At 40.4% G+C, this 17,891-nt stretch overlaps 2 protein-coding genes across 3 annotated transcripts; both read right to left on the bottom strand.

Moving 5' to 3' along the window:
* Positions 1–257: 257 nt before the first annotated feature.
* pank2 (pantothenate kinase 2) lies at positions 258–7,331 on the bottom strand. 2 transcript variants are annotated; one of them, XM_055057363.1, is made up of 7 exons: positions 6,961–7,331; positions 6,158–6,510; positions 5,375–5,628; positions 3,675–3,851; positions 3,380–3,503; positions 1,855–1,980; positions 258–1,731 (listed from the first exon to the last, which is right to left on the bottom strand). In XM_055057363.1, the coding sequence occupies exons 1-7, from the start codon at positions 7,169–7,171 to the stop codon at positions 1,681–1,683; spliced, it is 1,296 nt and encodes a 431-aa protein (XP_054913338.1). In that variant the 5' UTR covers positions 7,172–7,331; the 3' UTR covers positions 258–1,680. The 2 variants fall into 2 exon arrangements, with proteins under 2 accessions (XP_054913338.1, XP_054913340.1); XM_055057365.1 differs by having other exon boundaries at positions 3,708–3,851.
* A 1,277-nt stretch (positions 7,332–8,608) lies between these two features.
* On the bottom strand, positions 8,609–16,350 carry mavs (mitochondrial antiviral signaling protein). The gene is made up of 5 exons (XM_055057252.1): positions 16,263–16,350; positions 13,891–14,013; positions 13,171–13,351; positions 11,867–12,543; positions 8,609–11,577 (listed from the first exon to the last, which is right to left on the bottom strand). The coding sequence occupies exons 2-5, from the start codon at positions 14,011–14,013 to the stop codon at positions 10,888–10,890; spliced, it is 1,671 nt and encodes a 556-aa protein (XP_054913227.1). The 5' UTR covers positions 16,263–16,350; the 3' UTR covers positions 8,609–10,887.
* Positions 16,351–17,891: the final 1,541 nt, after the last annotated feature.

Below are 17,891 nucleotides of genomic sequence, written 5' to 3'. Positions count from 1 at the left end.
CAAATGCATTAGTAGGCCCCATTACTGTTTTTGTCTTTCTCCAGCTCACAGCCATTTTACTGTTTCCCTTGTTTTATTTATTACATGTAATTTCTTGACGTATTTCTGTTTTTGTTTTGTTGTTGTGCGAGGACAAGCCTTTCCAAGGCTGTCAGTTTGTTAGCCGATTTAATGTAGCAACACAGTAGTCTATGATACCAATGTTCTTCTATGATTGTCATAATTTATGGACAGAAAGAAGCAATGCGATTCAAAGATGGTATGAAAAAAACATTTTAATTAATTCAACATAAGAATTTTTTTTTAAATCAGAAAAAATAATTTCTATGCAAAAATACAAGCAAACGTGAATCAAAAACGATCTTGTATTGTTGAGAATGAAAACCATAATGCCTAACAGATTTTATTCTACAAAAAAAAAAAAAAAAAGTTATGACAGGCACTTAAAATCTAATTACTCTGTAGTGTCCAGACAATCACTGACCAAAACAAGGGAAAGAGATAAATTCTGGTCCTTGCAATCAAAGACGGACATTTAAAAAATAAGAAGAATGATCCATCATTTCAACAGGAAGAGCAGAAGAGTGTTTATGACTGAACCACACAGAACAGGAACAGGTGTGGAGAACACGTTCTATACCTCCACTGGAGGGAAGCGCAGAGTTTCACCGAAAAAAAACCCAAACAAATCGAAACAAAAAACAATGTTTTAAACTCAGAAAATTAAGAGATGATGTGCTTTTTGGACCTGTAGTTTCTGTGCACATTCCTCAGTGTACACCAATTTCTCCTCACAGACATGCACTGGCCTGAAGGCACTTCAGTAACGCAGATGACAGTAGGAGCATTTGTACAGCAAATGGGCTCTATCATTCATAACCCAAAAAAGAAAGGTGTACAATATTACATTAGTGATATATATAGGGGCTTAATTTATGAATAAAACACATTTTGCATGTATAAAACATTGGTTGCCCTTTCATTAAAACCCTCAAATTAGTTGAACTCCATTGAAAAAGCTCATAATGCAAGACAGGAAGTGGATGTTAATGATAGTGTTTCACCTTAACTAGACAAGAGTTCAAGTGATGACCCATTCCCTCTAATCGCCTGTGATAATTACCACTTTAAATGGCGCAGGTAACTTTCTATCAAGTCTTTCTGCCCATGTCTCTTTGGGAAACCAATTCAGAACATTATTGTTACATAAATGTGCAACAAAAGGTGATTCTAAAAGGGGCAAAGTAACATCATTCATTTTGGTACCTTTGTGTACAGCCTGGAGTATTTTGGCCCAGAACCAGTTACCCACAGATGGGTAGCGAGCGCCATTCAGACAAAACTACCTACCAACAAGTACTTCTAATTAAATTACTTCAGGCAACACTGCTGGATTTCCTTGAAATCGCCAAATACGACAAAAGGTGCGAAAATACAAAGCTTGCCAGCTTTTCTGCGTCCAGACATGTAATTTCTTAAGCCACGGAGTGTTCAGAAACCTTCAACATCCTTCCGGCGTACTGGAACTGAAAACGTGTGCCGGCCCACATGCAAGAACGTACCGGTAGGTGAGGCAGGTAACGCTGCTTTTAAGAAAAAAACTGATTCCTAACAATCTAAAGTGCTTCTGATTGCTGCAGCAGATTGACTTTTTTTTGTCTTCCTTCTTTCGTCGAGGGATCAGGACGGATGCAGAAGTCCCAGCAAGGCTCCGACAGCACCGAAGTAACCCTGGGAAACGAGAGTTAGACACTACCGTTAGTCCAGTCCAGACACTGGAAAGCTTTGAACAGCTATTGGGAATGAAAAGTGTTTGCCCCGACTCTATTTAAAATAAACCAATTAGTGCCTTGCCTCATGGCGAAGGAAGAGAGCCTTGAGCTGGCCGTTGGACCAGTAGTCCATTGCGTAGGCCAGCAGCTTCATAGAGAGGATATTCACTCTTAGGAAGTTCCCCACAAACACCACTCTCTCAATGTTCTGAGGAAAACACAAGAAGAGGTCAGAAATAACAGCGATCAAACAGATTTTGTTTAATAAGCAGTACCCGAAGTGTATAACGTTGCCCACGACGATGGTGGCCATGCAGTGTGAGCTCCTCTACGCCGTCATAGCCCTGTACAATGCTGCTTGATCAAGACGCCACAAGGCAGCACCGTAAAGAGGCTGAAGGCAAAAAAGGAATAAGACTTGAAAACTCTTTTCCAGCCGTCTGAACACACAGTCTGAACACACAACGGGATTTTATATGAAACCACATCAACTTAGACCAGAGTTGCACCAAGAACCTGGCTGGACGGCACGAGAAGCTGGTTCTCTGTGTTTTTTCCAGCCGGTGAATGCACTCCCAGGTTCACAGACAGCAATAAAACAAATTCTGAATTTGTTTTATACCATAAAATCTAATTGTTTTTCATTTGCAATAAAATTTAAATTGAAACAATCAAAATGTTCTTGGCTCGTCTTTGATTGGCTGATTGTCAAGTTTATCAAGCCAAGCGTAGCAGCCGCGAAACAGATGAGTTTCAGACCAGAAGGGACCAAAGGAACTGCTGAGTCCCTGAGAACTTTTGGCCGACTAAAATCAGAAGTCACGAGGCAAGATTTATGCTAAACACATGTAGTAATTATTAAATTGTGAATCTAAGTGAGAAAAATAAAGTTGTTTCTTTAGATATTTTTAACTGCAGTCTGTGGGTTTATATAGGGGTTCCCTGCCCAAAAGCTAAAACTAGGGATGCATGATATATCGGCAGCAACATCAATATTGGCCAATACTACTCATTTTTAACATCTCGGCCCGATAATGATAAATAAAACTGGCACAATTTTAACAACCATTTGTTTCTGGTCAGTTTTACGCCAAAGGTGTCAGAATGGCGGAGAAATAAATATATAATATTGGTAAATATTGGTTATCAGCCATAACAGGACTATTAAATTCATATAGATATCTGCGCATCTGTTGCAAATGCTGTTTGTGAGGGCCATGACATAGAAAAGTTAGGTTGTTGTAGTGCTAGCTACGCTAACCTTTAGCATAAGATGCAAAAGACCAAAGACAAAAGGCTAACCCACTGTTTCAAGGTGGCCCCTATCCCAACACACACAGTGTGACGTCACCTCAGCTTCCAACATAAAGGACTGATTACTGCCTTTCTGATATTTTCTAATAATCTCAAATGAATTGAAATAGACTAAAATGGTTAACTGTCAGAAAACCATTTGGTCAGAAATTGGTGACGCTAATTCTGATTGGTACCTCTCTAGTGCCAAACATCACTGCTGCGCTGCAAAAATCACAAAAACTCACCCAGGATTTTTTGTCTAGTTTCTAGTGCAAATATCTTCCACACACTTAACCATAATTGTTACTAACCTCATTGAGAGCGCACATTCTGGTAATGGAGCCGATGTTATTGGTGATCGTGACCAGCGTTGCCCGAGCCAGGTCCTCCTTAGACACAGACTCCCTTTTTTCTTTGAACATCATGCTGCCGAAACTAGAAAACGAAGAGAAACGAAGCAGTCAGTCGGCGTGGAGACCCCTCAAGTCCAGCCAGTAAGCCTAACAGTGCTCAGGTTCTCTGCTGAAGCTGTGACGATGCTGGAAACCATCACAAAACAGGCTGAAGGCCAACAGTAAGAACAGTAGAAGGAGCTGAAAACCGCACCTTGAGGCCACAGTCCAGCCCGGCAGTCCAAACCTCTCATAGTCTCCTCCGTAGATGTCCCGGACCATCTTGTCCACATGGGTGCTCTCCCCCCGAGAAGCCATTTCTAGAGCTTCCTCGAAAGTCGAACATCCAGTGAGGAGGCAACACAGGCCGAGGAAGGTCCCTCCCCCGAGGCTGTCGACACAAACGGATGAATCAGACATCAGCAAAATTCTCCGGGATTTGGCTCAATAGTGAACTTCATTCAGTCAATGATTACTGCCATGGGTTTTAACAACTTGTCAACATAATGCCCTGAATCTTAAATGTACACGTTTTATAAAATAAAAACAGAGAGGGAAGTAGGTTGGCTATGCTAGCTTGACTTTGACAGCTAACATGTAGATGATCTGTGGAATCCACCGTGATTCGGTTGCGTTAAAAAATAAGAATGAGGCAACCCACACACCAAGTCTGACATATCATCAGTAGAGCAGGTGTTTAAATTAGCTGATCAACCACTGCTGTGTTCAGATCATCACTTACTAGTAATTGCAAAATAAACTTCAAGCCTGAAAAAATAATACTGCAATGGATTGAATGTGCTGATCTTTATGTGGGAAATGTTTGTGTGTTTTTTGGTGTTTAACCATGATTTACTTGAACATGTCCGCAAGCCAGGTGAGCTTACAGACCTTTTTTTCAATCATTTTTCTATGATATTTCCCTATTCCCATTTTTAAAAGAGTATTGTAAAATAATATATACAAACCCCAAGAACATTTGCACATGTCATGTTACAATCAGAAATTACACTGTATGCCACTGGGAGGAAATGGAAACATTATTCCTTACAGAAGAAAAGGGAACCCACAGCATGAAGCTGCCACCACCATGTTTCTGCAGTGAACTCAATACGGATGTACAGCTAAAGATTGCGTTAAGTTACAGGCAGGATGACCCACATCCACCAGTTAGAAGGCAGCTGTGTTTGCAGTGGATTTCATTTAGACCAATCAGCAAGCATCTGAAAAAAAACTTGCACGCCACACGTTTAGAATTTGGGAATACTAATGTTTTAAAGGGTGTTGCGTCGCAACACTTTTAGGGTCACATTAAAAAAAACAAGAAAAGCAAACAAACAAACAAAAACATGTAAAATATTTTTAACTAGACTGTTGGTAATTAATTAAATTAATTTAACCAAAACTTTGTATTGTTGTTCGATGTAATAAAAAAAGAGATTTTCAAATTGCTGTTCAATTTTTTCAGTCGGTACTTTATTAATTCATTATATTGTTTTACTGTTAAAAATTTAAAAATAAAAAACATATCCATGGGAAGATTTATGTCAAAACATTTCTTGCAGCTTCTAAATTCTATTAGCAATTTCTAGAAGCTGCACAAACTCATCAAACCGCTTCCATCATGCAGAATGGGTGGATTTCATAGATGAAGATTGTGAAGCAATGCTTGAGTCTCATATTACATTTACTTGTTACTGATGTAACAGGTACATTTCCCCCACAGTGGGATTAATAAAGGATTATTCTATTCAATTGCATAATGGGTTTTAAATCAGCAATATTTGAATCCAACCCAGCACCTTTAAAACAATCCCAGAGGTCCAGATGTAATAATAACAATGATAATAATAATAATACATCTAAAGTTACAAAGCAGCAGGAAGCGCAAATGATTTTGCTGCTGAGCATCACCTGGTCCCGGTGACCCGCTTGTAGTTGTTCTCGGAGTAGACGGCCAGGATGCTGACTCCGGAGCCGATGTTGACCAGCAGCAGCGGATAGTGATTCTCCAGTGTGTAGGGCTTCTGTGCGCAGTGATCCAGGTCTCTGGGGTTTTCAAAGTAGTAGCACTCCGAGGGGCCGCTGGTGAGCACTGAGTCAATGTACAGCACTCCCCGAACCAAACACTCCAGCTCGTCCAGCTTCTGGAGCTCCAGGTTGGCCATCTTTGTTTTGAGAAAAAGAGAGAGACACAGCAGAATAAACATAATTTGATGCTGCTGGGAAGTTTACAGACTCTTCAATATGCCCTTAATCATTTTCTTTTCCAACCTAATTTTTTTCCAGGGATATAAAGAGGAACAGAAGAAGCAAATTAAGTAGATTAGCATTAGTGGTAACAACTGATGGAGTCTGTCGGGACATGCTATTATGAAATATCATCTCTGTTGCCTGGATATTGAGCTGTTAGCATGTCTTGTCAGTCATTAAACTGCTATGACATCATTCTTCAGTCAGAGGCCTTTTCAGATTTGTTGCAAAACTGATGTCTACTGGAGAACCATCCATTCCCATTTTTAAAAATGTGTGAAATCATTTTTTGTAGGTTTTGTGTTTGTCACTGTAAAAAGATAAGCCTAAGAAATCAAAACGGTTCATCCACTCAACCAACAGCTGGTGTATTTTGGATGACCCTTTAGCAGCTCTTATATTCCAAGCTGCAAAAATAAAGCGGACAAAAGACTGCACACCCACCGTACGGAAATCGGACTCGAATTTGTAGGCGCCCCCTCCTGTAGCACAGAGCGTGGTGTGGAGGCTGGAGAAGTGCTTGTCGCGACCCATCTGCATGAAGACGGGCAGGTCATGAGTGGGGAAGCGGATAAAGTGCAGGTTCCCCTTCCTGCCGCACAGCGTCAGGTCCTTCATCTCCAGGTGCACGTCCCTGATGCCTGTGGTGCCGTAGGCGGTGTTGGAGGTCAGGTAGTGCCGGATGCTCCTCAGGTTCTCCACTTCCTCCTGCTCTTCTTCTGCAGTAATGTCTTTGGGCTCAAAATACACAAGTTTCACCAGGGTGCCTCCAATGTCCATCCCAAACCAAGGAAATGCTGAAATGTGTGGAGCACAGGCAGAGACATTTTTGATTTGATTTTTCTTTTTGTGAACAATGTAGACATTCTAGAAAATCATGACTGACGTTTTGTTTGAGTGGGGACTAATTTCATGTGACACAACTAGCCTGGAAAATGATAAGCAGCTTCTTTCCTACAAGAAGTACAGTGTGTACCGCGAACGCCATCTTGTGCAAAATAAATTCTGGCTTTTTACTGCCACTGTGGCTCATTGATATGAAGGCAAATGCCAAAGCCGAGCGGATGCTAAGTCTCACACTCCTGTTAACCCGGCCTGTCAACCCGTAAGAAAATGCGCGACAAAATAATATTTCATAATTGAAAACAACTCCAGCGCCAAAGGTTCCTTATGTGTGTTTAGTGCAGATGCAGCGACCCCCTTTCCTCCCTCAGTATATATCCGAAGCTAGCTTTGTTAACACCTACGCGGCCTTGTCTTCTTAGTCGAGTCTTTCCGATGCCACGGGGTCGAGTTGGTCGTCCGCCGCTCGGACGTGGCTCTGCCGTCGGACGCGGAAGCCTCATTCTGGGGCTCGTTGCTGAAGTAACCGGGCATCTCCTTGTTGCACGGCGGCAGCTTCGAGGGCGTTTCGTCTTCTCCGTCGACGAGATCATCGTCGCGTTGATTAAACGCCATTGAATGGCGAATTAGCTACATATATGACTTATGTTGCGAGTAGGTGTATAAATGCCTATGATTTGTAGCGTAGAGGAAACAAAAGTCTCGCAGCCGAGATAATTAGCTGGACATCTGCAGTTGTAAATGGCTGAGCTACATGTCTTTTTTTTTTTCCGCTGTCAACCCAGATGTGGGCGGGGCTAAGAGTTGACGGAAGGGCGTGAGAACCAATCAGAGCGCGAGTCCACCAGTTTATAAACTCATGTCGCTTTTCCTGGATTTTTACCACATTAAATTATGCAATTAGAATGGACATTTAAATACTTATTTGTAGCTCAACATTTGGTTATTGTATTTATTTTTGGATGATAAATGTGCTTTACAATCGAAATATAGCTAACTGATTCTGACAAATGAAACACGGTTGAATCCCCTCCAATCTAATGACAATTTTACATGTATCACAAGATTTTGTGATTTTGGCCAAGCACATCAGTTCAATATTTTGTTGAACCATCCTTCTGCAGTTTCACCTGTTAAGTATTTTGGGGAAAGTGATGTCCATTTGATGGAAAGAATTTGTGAAGTAGCAATTTCAGAATTCTCAATTAAACATGCATATGGACTTTAAATAGGCCTTTGTAACACATCAATATACTGTTATAGATTCTGTCTTTTCCTCTATGTCTTTTAGCCTCCTTTGTAATCTGCTGACACACGCACGCCACAGCTTACACAATCATGTTTTTGTGCGACATGCATGAACATATTGAAACTGATTTGACTGCTCTTGGAGGGTACAGTTTGCAGAGAATAAAAAGCTAAACTCACGCCAGTCTCTGCCTCACTTGGTTTCATCCATAAGGGGAGCTCAGTGTGGCCCAGCGCTGGACTGTGAATGTAACTCCTTATCTGTTCCATTTGTATGACATGTATGGCTTGTGACATTTGATGTTTCGGCATTAAAGCCTGTTTTTATATATAACCAAATCTCATTATTTCTCAAGGTAATTTACACTCAGGGGTTCTGAAAGTAGTTAACGGACCTGGTGGAGCACAGAGACAAGTATGAATGAACTCCAACAATTTGTTCATCTGAAAATGTCAATATTAAAGCGTTTTACATAATGTCTTGACTTTTTGGTTAACTCCTTGTGAAAAAGATTCAATTATTTATTTATTTATTTATTTTAAAAACACATTGGCTTCAGCCTAATTATGTGCACAAAATAGAAAAAAATCTGTACAGTAATAAAATGTCCTTTTCCTGGGATTGTTTTCATTTTTCATTTAAAAATCTTTGTAGAGTTTAGATGAAAGCCTTTCTTGTTCCCTTCAAACAACAAAACATTTTTCAGTTCTACAACGCTACAGCTAAAAGCTGTTAGGAGTCACTCTTAAGGGTAGACACTGAGTTGTTTCCTCACACACAAAATATGTCAAATATACATATAATTCAAATTGTATCAATGTATTTTATTGATGTGACTGTCGCAGTGCATAGATACAAACAGTGCATACAAGTTCAGACAGAGCTTAAGAGCAAAACCCGAAGAAAAACAGTGAAGACACTCCAGTCTATTTCCAGCTAGGCAGTTTACACGTGCAAACATAATGAAATACTCTTTAAAAAGTGCGCTTTGTTTATCGACAAACTATTTACAATAAAATCTTTCACCTTTACATTGTGATGCAGGAGACATTTCTACCTGAAGGAAAACAACCTGTAAAACTAAATATGTCTACGAGATGGCAGAAAGAATGATTTAAATCATTGATTAACAAACTGCTAAGGACCCTCCAAGTCAGCCAGGATGCTCATTTACACACTTTAAAGGTGATTTATATCTTTTTTATATAATGCAGTAACATTAACTACATTTTCTGTTTCATGTTAAAACATTTCAACTGATAAAATCATGTAAGAATCAGCAAGTCCTAGTTAAAAATCCATCTTATTACATAAATCCACAATCTATTTGTCATAAAAATATTTTGTTAAAAAAAATGGAGCTAAAATTTGAAATAGATAGTTTTTTTTTCTTCAAGAAGAACAAAGAATAATAACTTGCATAATATTTAGACTTTTTAAAATTTTTTCGTTTTTCTTAATAGGTACACACCTACGTAGAGTAAATATGTAAAATATGTACAAATAAATATGGAGTACAGCGGGATTTTGCAGCCCCTCTTCCATGTACAAACAGGAAGTAAAGAATTAAATATGAAAAGCTCCTGCCTCCCACTTCTTCCACCTCCAAGATAAGTCAAAGATCAGACAGTGGCTTGTGAAAAGAATTCCCACCCCTTGAACGTTTTCCTCATCTGATAAAGTCAAAAACATATCAATGTATGTTTCAGAGATTTTACAGTGTGTATGCATGTGTTACTCCGGTATCCTTGAATGAAATTCTGTGCAACAATTTGGCAATAGAAGTCTTTGCAGGTCTAGGTACCTGTCGCACTCTTAGAGGCACTTTGAACAAACCGATAAACCTAACAAACCCACCTATGATGTACATAGAGAACATGCAAGACTACCTGCAAGGATTTGAACTGAAGGACTTCTTTGCTTTTCTAGTGCAAACTACCTCCATGCCATGGAGCATTATGTTTCATTTAGGATGCATCACTCCAGCCCTGATTAGTCCGCTTCAACTGAACCCTTGTGTGTTGAACTAGCTGAAGATCTGGTTTGTTCGGGGAGATGTGAGAGCGTAACCGAACTCTGGCGGGGACCAACAAAAGTGAATTCTGGACCGCCAACAAACCTAGGTCTCAGTTTGGTTGAAGTGAATGGTGCGGTACGAATGCATATGTGGATGCAAGCAGACCGGAGAAAGATCAAAAAGCAGGAAGCGAACTATAAGTCGCAGCATTCTGGGTAAATACAAACAAACGTGTACGCAGCACTAGTGGGACAAATGGCTCGTGGTCTGTAGCCAAAGACAAAAGAGAAATCCTGCCACCACTAAAATCTGACGCCACTCCATTTTTGTTTAGATGTCGTGAAGAAGGAAGTTGCCCTCAGTGTCTTCTTCAGACGTTTTTGTGTCATTTCATTCAGTGGTTATTGGTGCAGTGCCCCCACAGGTGAGGGAAGGAACAGGTTTTTCAATTAGTTGGGATTATTTGACAATGCAGTACCGATTAACAGCTGAAAATATAACAAATGTCACAAGTTTAGCCCCCAATCGAACAGAGTTTATCGGACTATCAGGTATGAAAACACTCTTGATCTCAAATCCAGCTGTTTTATATAGACCTCAGTGGTTTTCTATAGAACACTGGAGAACAAATGCCTCAATTTTCTTTCCACCAATTTTTAAACTTCTAATTCAGTTATGCATCACATAAAATCTCAATAAAACGCATTGAAGTTAAAATGTGTGAATATTATTGTGAGGCACCATTATTTTCCATCAGGTACCTTCAGAAAAATCCACATTTGCAGCTAGTTAAGAAATAACCTGAAATGCCACCTCACCTCACTGAAGGGTCCCAGCTAATGTCAAGAGTTCTGATTTGGGGTTTCTTATGCCAAAGTCAAAGTCATTCATTGCAGAACACCAACAACAGATATGAATTAATGACACGATCAAAGGTCTGGCATGGTAGCTGTCATTCCTACCGGTAATTATTAAACGTCTGTCCTGTGCCCTCTCGGTGCAAGGATTACAACATGAGACTATGACGATTCTCAGTCACTCATTACCCACTTGACTTGCCTGTTTTTAACGCTTAAACTTCATCGCCATCAACAGAATGCAGGCCCCCACTCCGGCACCGATCAGAATGTGCTTTCTTGTCACGGATTGGCCATTGCTGGGGTCGGAAGGAGTGGTTTTCTCTGAATTAGACAGAGGCGTTGACTCGATTGGCGCATTGTTCTCGCTGTGCAGGCTGTGAAAACTTGACGCAGTGTCATCTGCAGGGTTCTCGCTTGGAGAAAAGCTTCCTTTGGCCGGTTCTCCATTGACGATTTGAAGTTCTGGCTCTGGAGCTTGGCCGTCGCAATTGAGGATGGATGGCATCTCTGCTACATGAACCACGTTCTCCGCCACGTCGAAGCTCTGGTTTGGAGACTCGTAGTGGTTCTCCTCTGGTTCGCTGTGGTCTGGAACAATCCCGTTCTCCTGATGTGGTTCTGCTGAATCAGGCTTCTCGACTTGAGCGGTGCAGGAAGGAAGACGGGTGTTTGGTGAAGGGTCGCTTAGTTCCAGTCGCCCAGTATCACCGGAGTAAGGCTGCAGCGAGGAGCTCTGAGGCTGGAGTGGAGGATTAACTGGCTGGATGCTAACGAGCTGACCAGGTTTGCTCAGGCACACTGAGTTATCATTAGCGTCTTGATGAAAGCCGTCTCTTTTGTTGGCAAACGGCTCAGGAGAAGAAGAAGCTTCAGTCTGTGGTCTACTTTTAACAACCTGCAGGGAAAGAACGACGTAATATGAAAACACATCCAATACCAACACCTAATACGTAACATGAGATGTTTGATAACTTGCACAATATTGTGGCTTGCAGAAGCTACAGAAAAATGTTTTATAATTTCCCTGGCATTAATTTGAGCAAACGGCATTTATATCTACATGGAAACACTGCATTATGGAGCTGATGAAGGCCTTTGAAAATCAAAGGTACCACAAAATCAAGAGCATTTAGCACAATGTTTTTTCTTCTAGATGATTTGGTGTGGAAGGTGTTGTTACTGGCCTGAGCAGCTGTATGTTCAGCACTCATCTGGGGCTGCAGAGGAACCTTGAGTGCTGGTGGGGTCGTGTCCTGGACTGGATGTTTCTCTGGAGTCAGAGTTACCACAGATGACCGATCAGATACATCAGAGCTGAATGACGTTGAAGACAGACTCGGCTTTGTGGCTGCTGCTGTTTGGAGATGATCAGCTCCACTTTGAGGGACCGGATCTTGGTGCTGCTGCTGCTGAGGGGAGTTCGGCACGACGACAGCCTCTTTCCTCCCTGCGCCAGTATCACCAGAAGGATCCTGGATATCAGACTCTGAGTTTTCCTCGGGCTCCTGGTAGGGAGCGTGGTTTCCCTCGACTGCATGCTGGATCTCAGGAGACGGGGGCGGAGTAGATGGGAGACGTGGAAACTCATCCTGAGCGGGCGGCTCGGAGATGGGTTCAGGTGGGGAATCGAACGCCATCTGAGGGACTTGCTGCTGTGCAGGAGTGTGGACGGGAGCCGAGGCCTGAGAGGCTGGCTCAGGGGGAGCCGGCTGAACATCTGCAACGGGAACCGGCTGAACATCTGCAACGGGAACCGGCTGAACATCTGCAACGCTCTCAGAGACGGGCAGCTGGCTGGCGGCTGGAGCCGGGTGGACATGAGCCCTCACCACGGTAGCTGCAGCCAAGCCTGAGCTGGGATCTAAGATGAAGCAAACAGTGGCTAGGTTAACACTGGAGCGCTGTGGAGAGTAGACATCAGAAACTATACATTTATTTATCATTTACTGTTTTACTCATGTTGTTAACATCACTCAGAGTCACAAAGCTTACAACTTTTAAAAGATAAAATGCAGTTTGATTAATTTCTATCAATAGCTGTGTGTCCACTAAGCAAACTGAAGTTACGAAATTAAGTTCACGTCATTAATTGGAATTTATTGTGACAACAATAAACTGAAATTATTATCAATAAATGATAAACGATAAAATAAATGCCCACTCCTAGAAGAGATGTTCTTTCCTTCACATCTTCATATGACCCAAAACACATCCTACCAGCAGCATTCATGGAAACATTCATAAACATGGTGCTAGAAGCACTTTAGGCACTCCTACATTAGCTATTACCCAATAAGAGTGACTCAGGCTTCAGCTTCAAGTACTGTATAGTTAATAAAAGCAATAAAGGCATGTGGCAGTAACATAAAAGAGAAGCTTAAGCTGTCATTTATATCAATACGTGTCATAATACAAAGGCATAAACATCACATAAAGCAAGGTTTTAAGCTCCAGATTACAGATTACAATAGATGATGAAGTGACTTACTGTGAGCCTTTAGCAGAGTGTCATATTCGTTTTGGATGTCAGCTGCGAGCGTTGTGTGCTCACAAGCCTGAAGCGCCTGGATGAACTGCTCCGGCCAGTTCTCCCTTCTTTTCAGACATTCCAGGAGAAGCACCATAGCATTGAAATTCCCAGAAGTTTCCCGTTTGGCCTCTATGATTTCCTACAATCAGTTTTAAAAGAAAAACGTAGAGAAATGTTTTCTGGAGTAGTTATGACACATTTACAGCTCAGTGCGTTCTGCAAAAAGCGCCTGGACCGCTTCCCTGTCTCTGATTAAGAGACATCACAGCATGATGCCGCCACCACCGTGTTGAGTGTTTGACACTTTTATGGCTTTTACAAATCCATGTGACCCAAATAGTATATCATGATCAACAAAATATATATTTTCTGCAAACAAATGTGAAAGCTAAATATTTTATGTTACATATTTTTTCTCAACTTTTTGTGAAGAGTTTTTTGGTAATTTTATAAATAAAAAAGGCACATATGGATAATCATACTTGATTTGTGAAAGCAATAAAAGTGTAAAACGACTAATGGGGTGAAAACTTTTAATAATAACTCTATATTTAAAAAAGAAAATATGTAAGTCTTCCACATTTTTCAAATGTTCATTGTGAAATAAAAATAAACCTCGTCTTTACTATTTTATAATAATAATAAAAAAACGACAAAGTGATGAATGACTGAACTTACCCTGTCATGAGCCGTCAGGCAGGGAAGGAACGGTACTATTTCTCTCACTTTCACCTTGCTAACAATGACCGGCATATTCTGCCGCAAATAACCATTATAAAGTTTATCACTAGCAAAGGACATCTGGAAAGTTACAGAAAAGAGAAAGAAAAAGTTAAAAAGGCACTTAATGCATTAATTTACATTCAGTAAAAAAACACTTAGACACAAACTGCAGCTGTGGTTAAATTTACTTGTCTTGACATGAAAAAGTACGAAGGAAAAAAAAAGAGAGTGAAGGGATTTTCTATCAAATGAAACTGAAAGTGAAAGAGAAAATAGCAGTAGGGCCTGACCGCATGAGGCTTTTAGATTCAGATTTAAAATCCTCCTCCAGTTTTCAAGGTTGATTGAGAGCAACCAGAGGCCTCAGCTGGCAACTCGGTAAACGTCTGTCTGTCCGTCTGTCCACGGCTTAATATCTTCCGAACTTCAACAGTCATTCCCAAACACACCCACACATTTTCAGAGACGAGAGTTTGGCCACGGGTTTTGTGTTGGGTACACTTTAAATCCCCTCTATTTGTTTTTACCTAAACAGACTATTTGTATAGTCTGAAAGATTCGGTCAAAATGTGATATTTTCAGATGATGTGAAGCAAGGATGAACAGGAGAGCTGTGTAAAGTTTCTGAGTTATTTGGGCAACATTTCCTGGATCAAATTAAAAAAAAAAAAAAAAAAAAACTTGCCACTGTTTGTGTTTTCCTGCATGTGATCTTACCCCACAAATAACAAAAAAACAAGAGAATCAATCAAAATCAAAAATGCTCAAATCGGGAAAGGTATGATGGTTGCTTTATTATTATTATTTATTTTTGTACATTTTCAATCAATCTATTGATTATTCAATGTAAAATGTCATATATTAACATTTTTGGTACACTGAAAAAATAGAGTGAAGCTCCAATTTAAAAAATAAATCAGTTAATTTGTGACATGTAATCAAATTCAGTTTGTTAAACTACATTTATTTAACATGACACACTTAATAAAATTAACATATTTACTTGGATAAACTTCATTTGATTACTTGTGAGAAATTATTTTTTTTAAAAGTTGAATCACCCGTTTTCTTTTTTCAGTGTGGGCTAATTACTGGACAAAATTACTACAAAGTAACACTTCACAAAATAGAAAGAAAATTACTAAAAAACAAAGGGTAGGTGTTTAAATAACCATGCTTTTTGCATTTTCTTGCAAAACTACACACATCCAGTGACTTTTACTCAAAATGTACGTTTTGTTTACTTTGCTAAGTTATAAATATTGGGTTTTCTAAACTTGGCTGAATCCAGCAAGCATTTTCAAAGAAACAGGGATGTTTATTGTTGAGTCGGTAAAATAAAAAAATTTTTGGTCTCTCGAGTCCTTTTTGCTCCTATGTAGGTTTGGATTATTTTAATAGCAGCAACTGTTGGGATACAGTTGCAAGAACAAAAGAACAACGCCAACCTAATGTTATTAGCCAACACAAACACAGACTGTCAGACATGCTTACATTGTCACTCAGTATCACTCAGTATCGAGGAAAGAAAAAAAAAAGAGAAAATTACTCAGAGTGCATTATTTCCAAGGAGGCATTTAAGTGTAAAGCGCAGAGAGATTGCAGATTAACAGGACAAGGAAGGTGTTGTCAGAAGGGACAAAAGTGCACCTTGAGACAAGGGCAAATTATTTGAATGACCTCTAACTGCCAGGTTAATGCCATTTTCTTGGCAGTCTCCTTGGCTGTCCACTGGTGTGGGTCAAGTTTCAAGCAGCGCAGCTCTGCACCATTACAGCAGCACAAACTGGTTGCGGCCGCATGAAGTTCAAAGGAGAAGCGAATCAGGAAATCACTTATCAAGCTCGTGGAGACATAGAACAGCTGAGTCTGTAACTTATTTGGTTTTAATGGGCAGCAGACATCAGCCTGACAAGTTTTAAGGTCGCTCAGTAAGGCCAGAAAAATGAACACATTTTGGTCAAAACAAAACGTAAATTAGCGGCGTTTTAATTAAGTCTACTAAAACGTGGGTTTGGTGATTAAAAAAAAAAGTAAAAATTTTAAATTTAAAAAACAGCTACAAAAGTTGGTACTGGTTCACAAGAGGTTGTAGCACATACAAAACAGACGCAAAAGTCGAATAAACCCCAACAAAATACAGAAATGTGACGCTATTAATAACCACGAGGACGAGCTGAAGAAAAGTTGAGCTCGAGCAAATGAATAAATACGGCACAACCAAACTCCAACCAGGAAGTACAATAACGACGACATTAAGCATTCCCCCTGCGCAGAGTTTACAGGTGAAACGGCGGGGTGGAAATAAAACATCAAATAAAGCTCACCTTGCTTGTTCAACACACTAATGTGCCACCAGTTCACAGTCGCTGCTCCCGTCCTTACTGACACTCCTCGCGCTGCGTTCTGCTCTCACGTCTGCGGGGCTGCGTGCCCAGGAGTCGGTTCGCGCCCTCCTATTGGACGAGAGGAACGTCCGTTACAAACGCGCTCCAATCGAAACGTTGAGCAGTCGACGTGAAGGCGGGGCTTGATTTATTTGTCCCTTAACTGTGACCTTACACTGTGCAGCGCGGCTGCATGGTGGCAGTATTATATTGAGTTGCGATTTCTGGTAAAAGTATGTGTATAATCCCACTTCTTGATTCAGACTAAAATTAAGAAAGATAGAAAGAAAGAAAGAAAGAAAGAGAGAGAAAGAGAGAAAGAAAAAGAGAGAGAGAGAGAAAGAGAGAGAGAGAAAGAGAGAAAGAAAGAGAGAGAGAGAGAAAGAGAAAGAAGAAAGAGAGAGAGAGAAAGAGAGAAAGAAAGAGAGAGAGAGAGAAAGAGAGAAAGAAAGAGAGAGAGAGAGAGAGAGAGAGAGAGAGATTACAATATGAAGCACATTCTTAATTCTGTCAGTCCAAAATTATTCTTATTTTTTTTATGTAAAACATCATGTTCCGTTAATTAACAAACAAAGTGAGTTGTATTTTGCCATTAAATTGTGTATTATTTACGAATAGCAAGTTGCATTAAGTTGAATAGTGATTGTAATGAGTCCCCCCCCCCCGGCCCCCCGCCCCCTCCTATTACACATCAAGAACATTACAGATTATGCTTTAGTTCCAAATCAGGCCACTGGGGGTCAGGATGACACAAGGTTATGAAAATGTGTAATAAAGAATATTTCAGGTTTTTAAAACTAAAAGAAGAAGAAAACCTAGTCATCGGAATGTGATCATAATATTTTTTTAAAAAAGTCTACAAAACATGTAAAAAAAAAACCACAAAGCCTTTTAATGTCAAGATGAAAACTGATTTCTACAAAACGATGACAGTTAAATAAATATCAAATAAGTGATTCGACAAATATTCACTGCCTTCAAGTCAGCATTGCTCCACTTATTTCATGTTTGAACGAGGAATGAATGAGGGAATAAGCATGGGGAAATCATGGAGAATATGCATTCAACCAACAGGTGGCGCCACTTACACATAAATCCTCATCTCCCACTCGGCGGTAACCAGGGATTTCTTCTGGACTAAATGCATGAAGTGGAGCCTCTGCCATCCCGCTGCGTGTTAAAAACACGACAGATTAGAGGCCGGATTAGCGTCATACCAAAATGTCGCTCATTATCGCGCTGTCCTTGGATTAAATATGCCTAAACCAAAAAGTGTTGGATTTTCAGCCACAGACATCGATCGTTTCCCCAAAAGCAGGATAAACAAACCACGTTATCCTCGCCTGTTACTGTTGCAGTCAAAGCGGCACCAGTTTCACACGCTGGAATCAGTTTTTGTCCTCCTGGGGATCCCCGCAGCCTGTGAATGGCTTTGTGAAGTCTAACAATCAGAAATGTCATTTTCCCCGAGCTGCCCCACTTCTCCCTTCCTTTAAATTAAGAGTTCCTAAAATAAGTGATAATAAGCTGAACAAAACATGGAATAAACCCGTCCTTGCAAACAGCGTT

Source organism: Poeciliopsis prolifica, unplaced genomic scaffold (genome assembly GCF_027474105.1).
Source record: "Poeciliopsis prolifica strain line A6 unplaced genomic scaffold, Auburn_PproV2 SCAFFOLD047, whole genome shotgun sequence".
In the NCBI taxonomy this organism is placed as follows: domain Eukaryota; kingdom Metazoa; phylum Chordata; class Actinopteri; order Cyprinodontiformes; family Poeciliidae; genus Poeciliopsis; species Poeciliopsis prolifica.
This window is presented reverse-complemented; position numbering and strand designations above follow the sequence as displayed.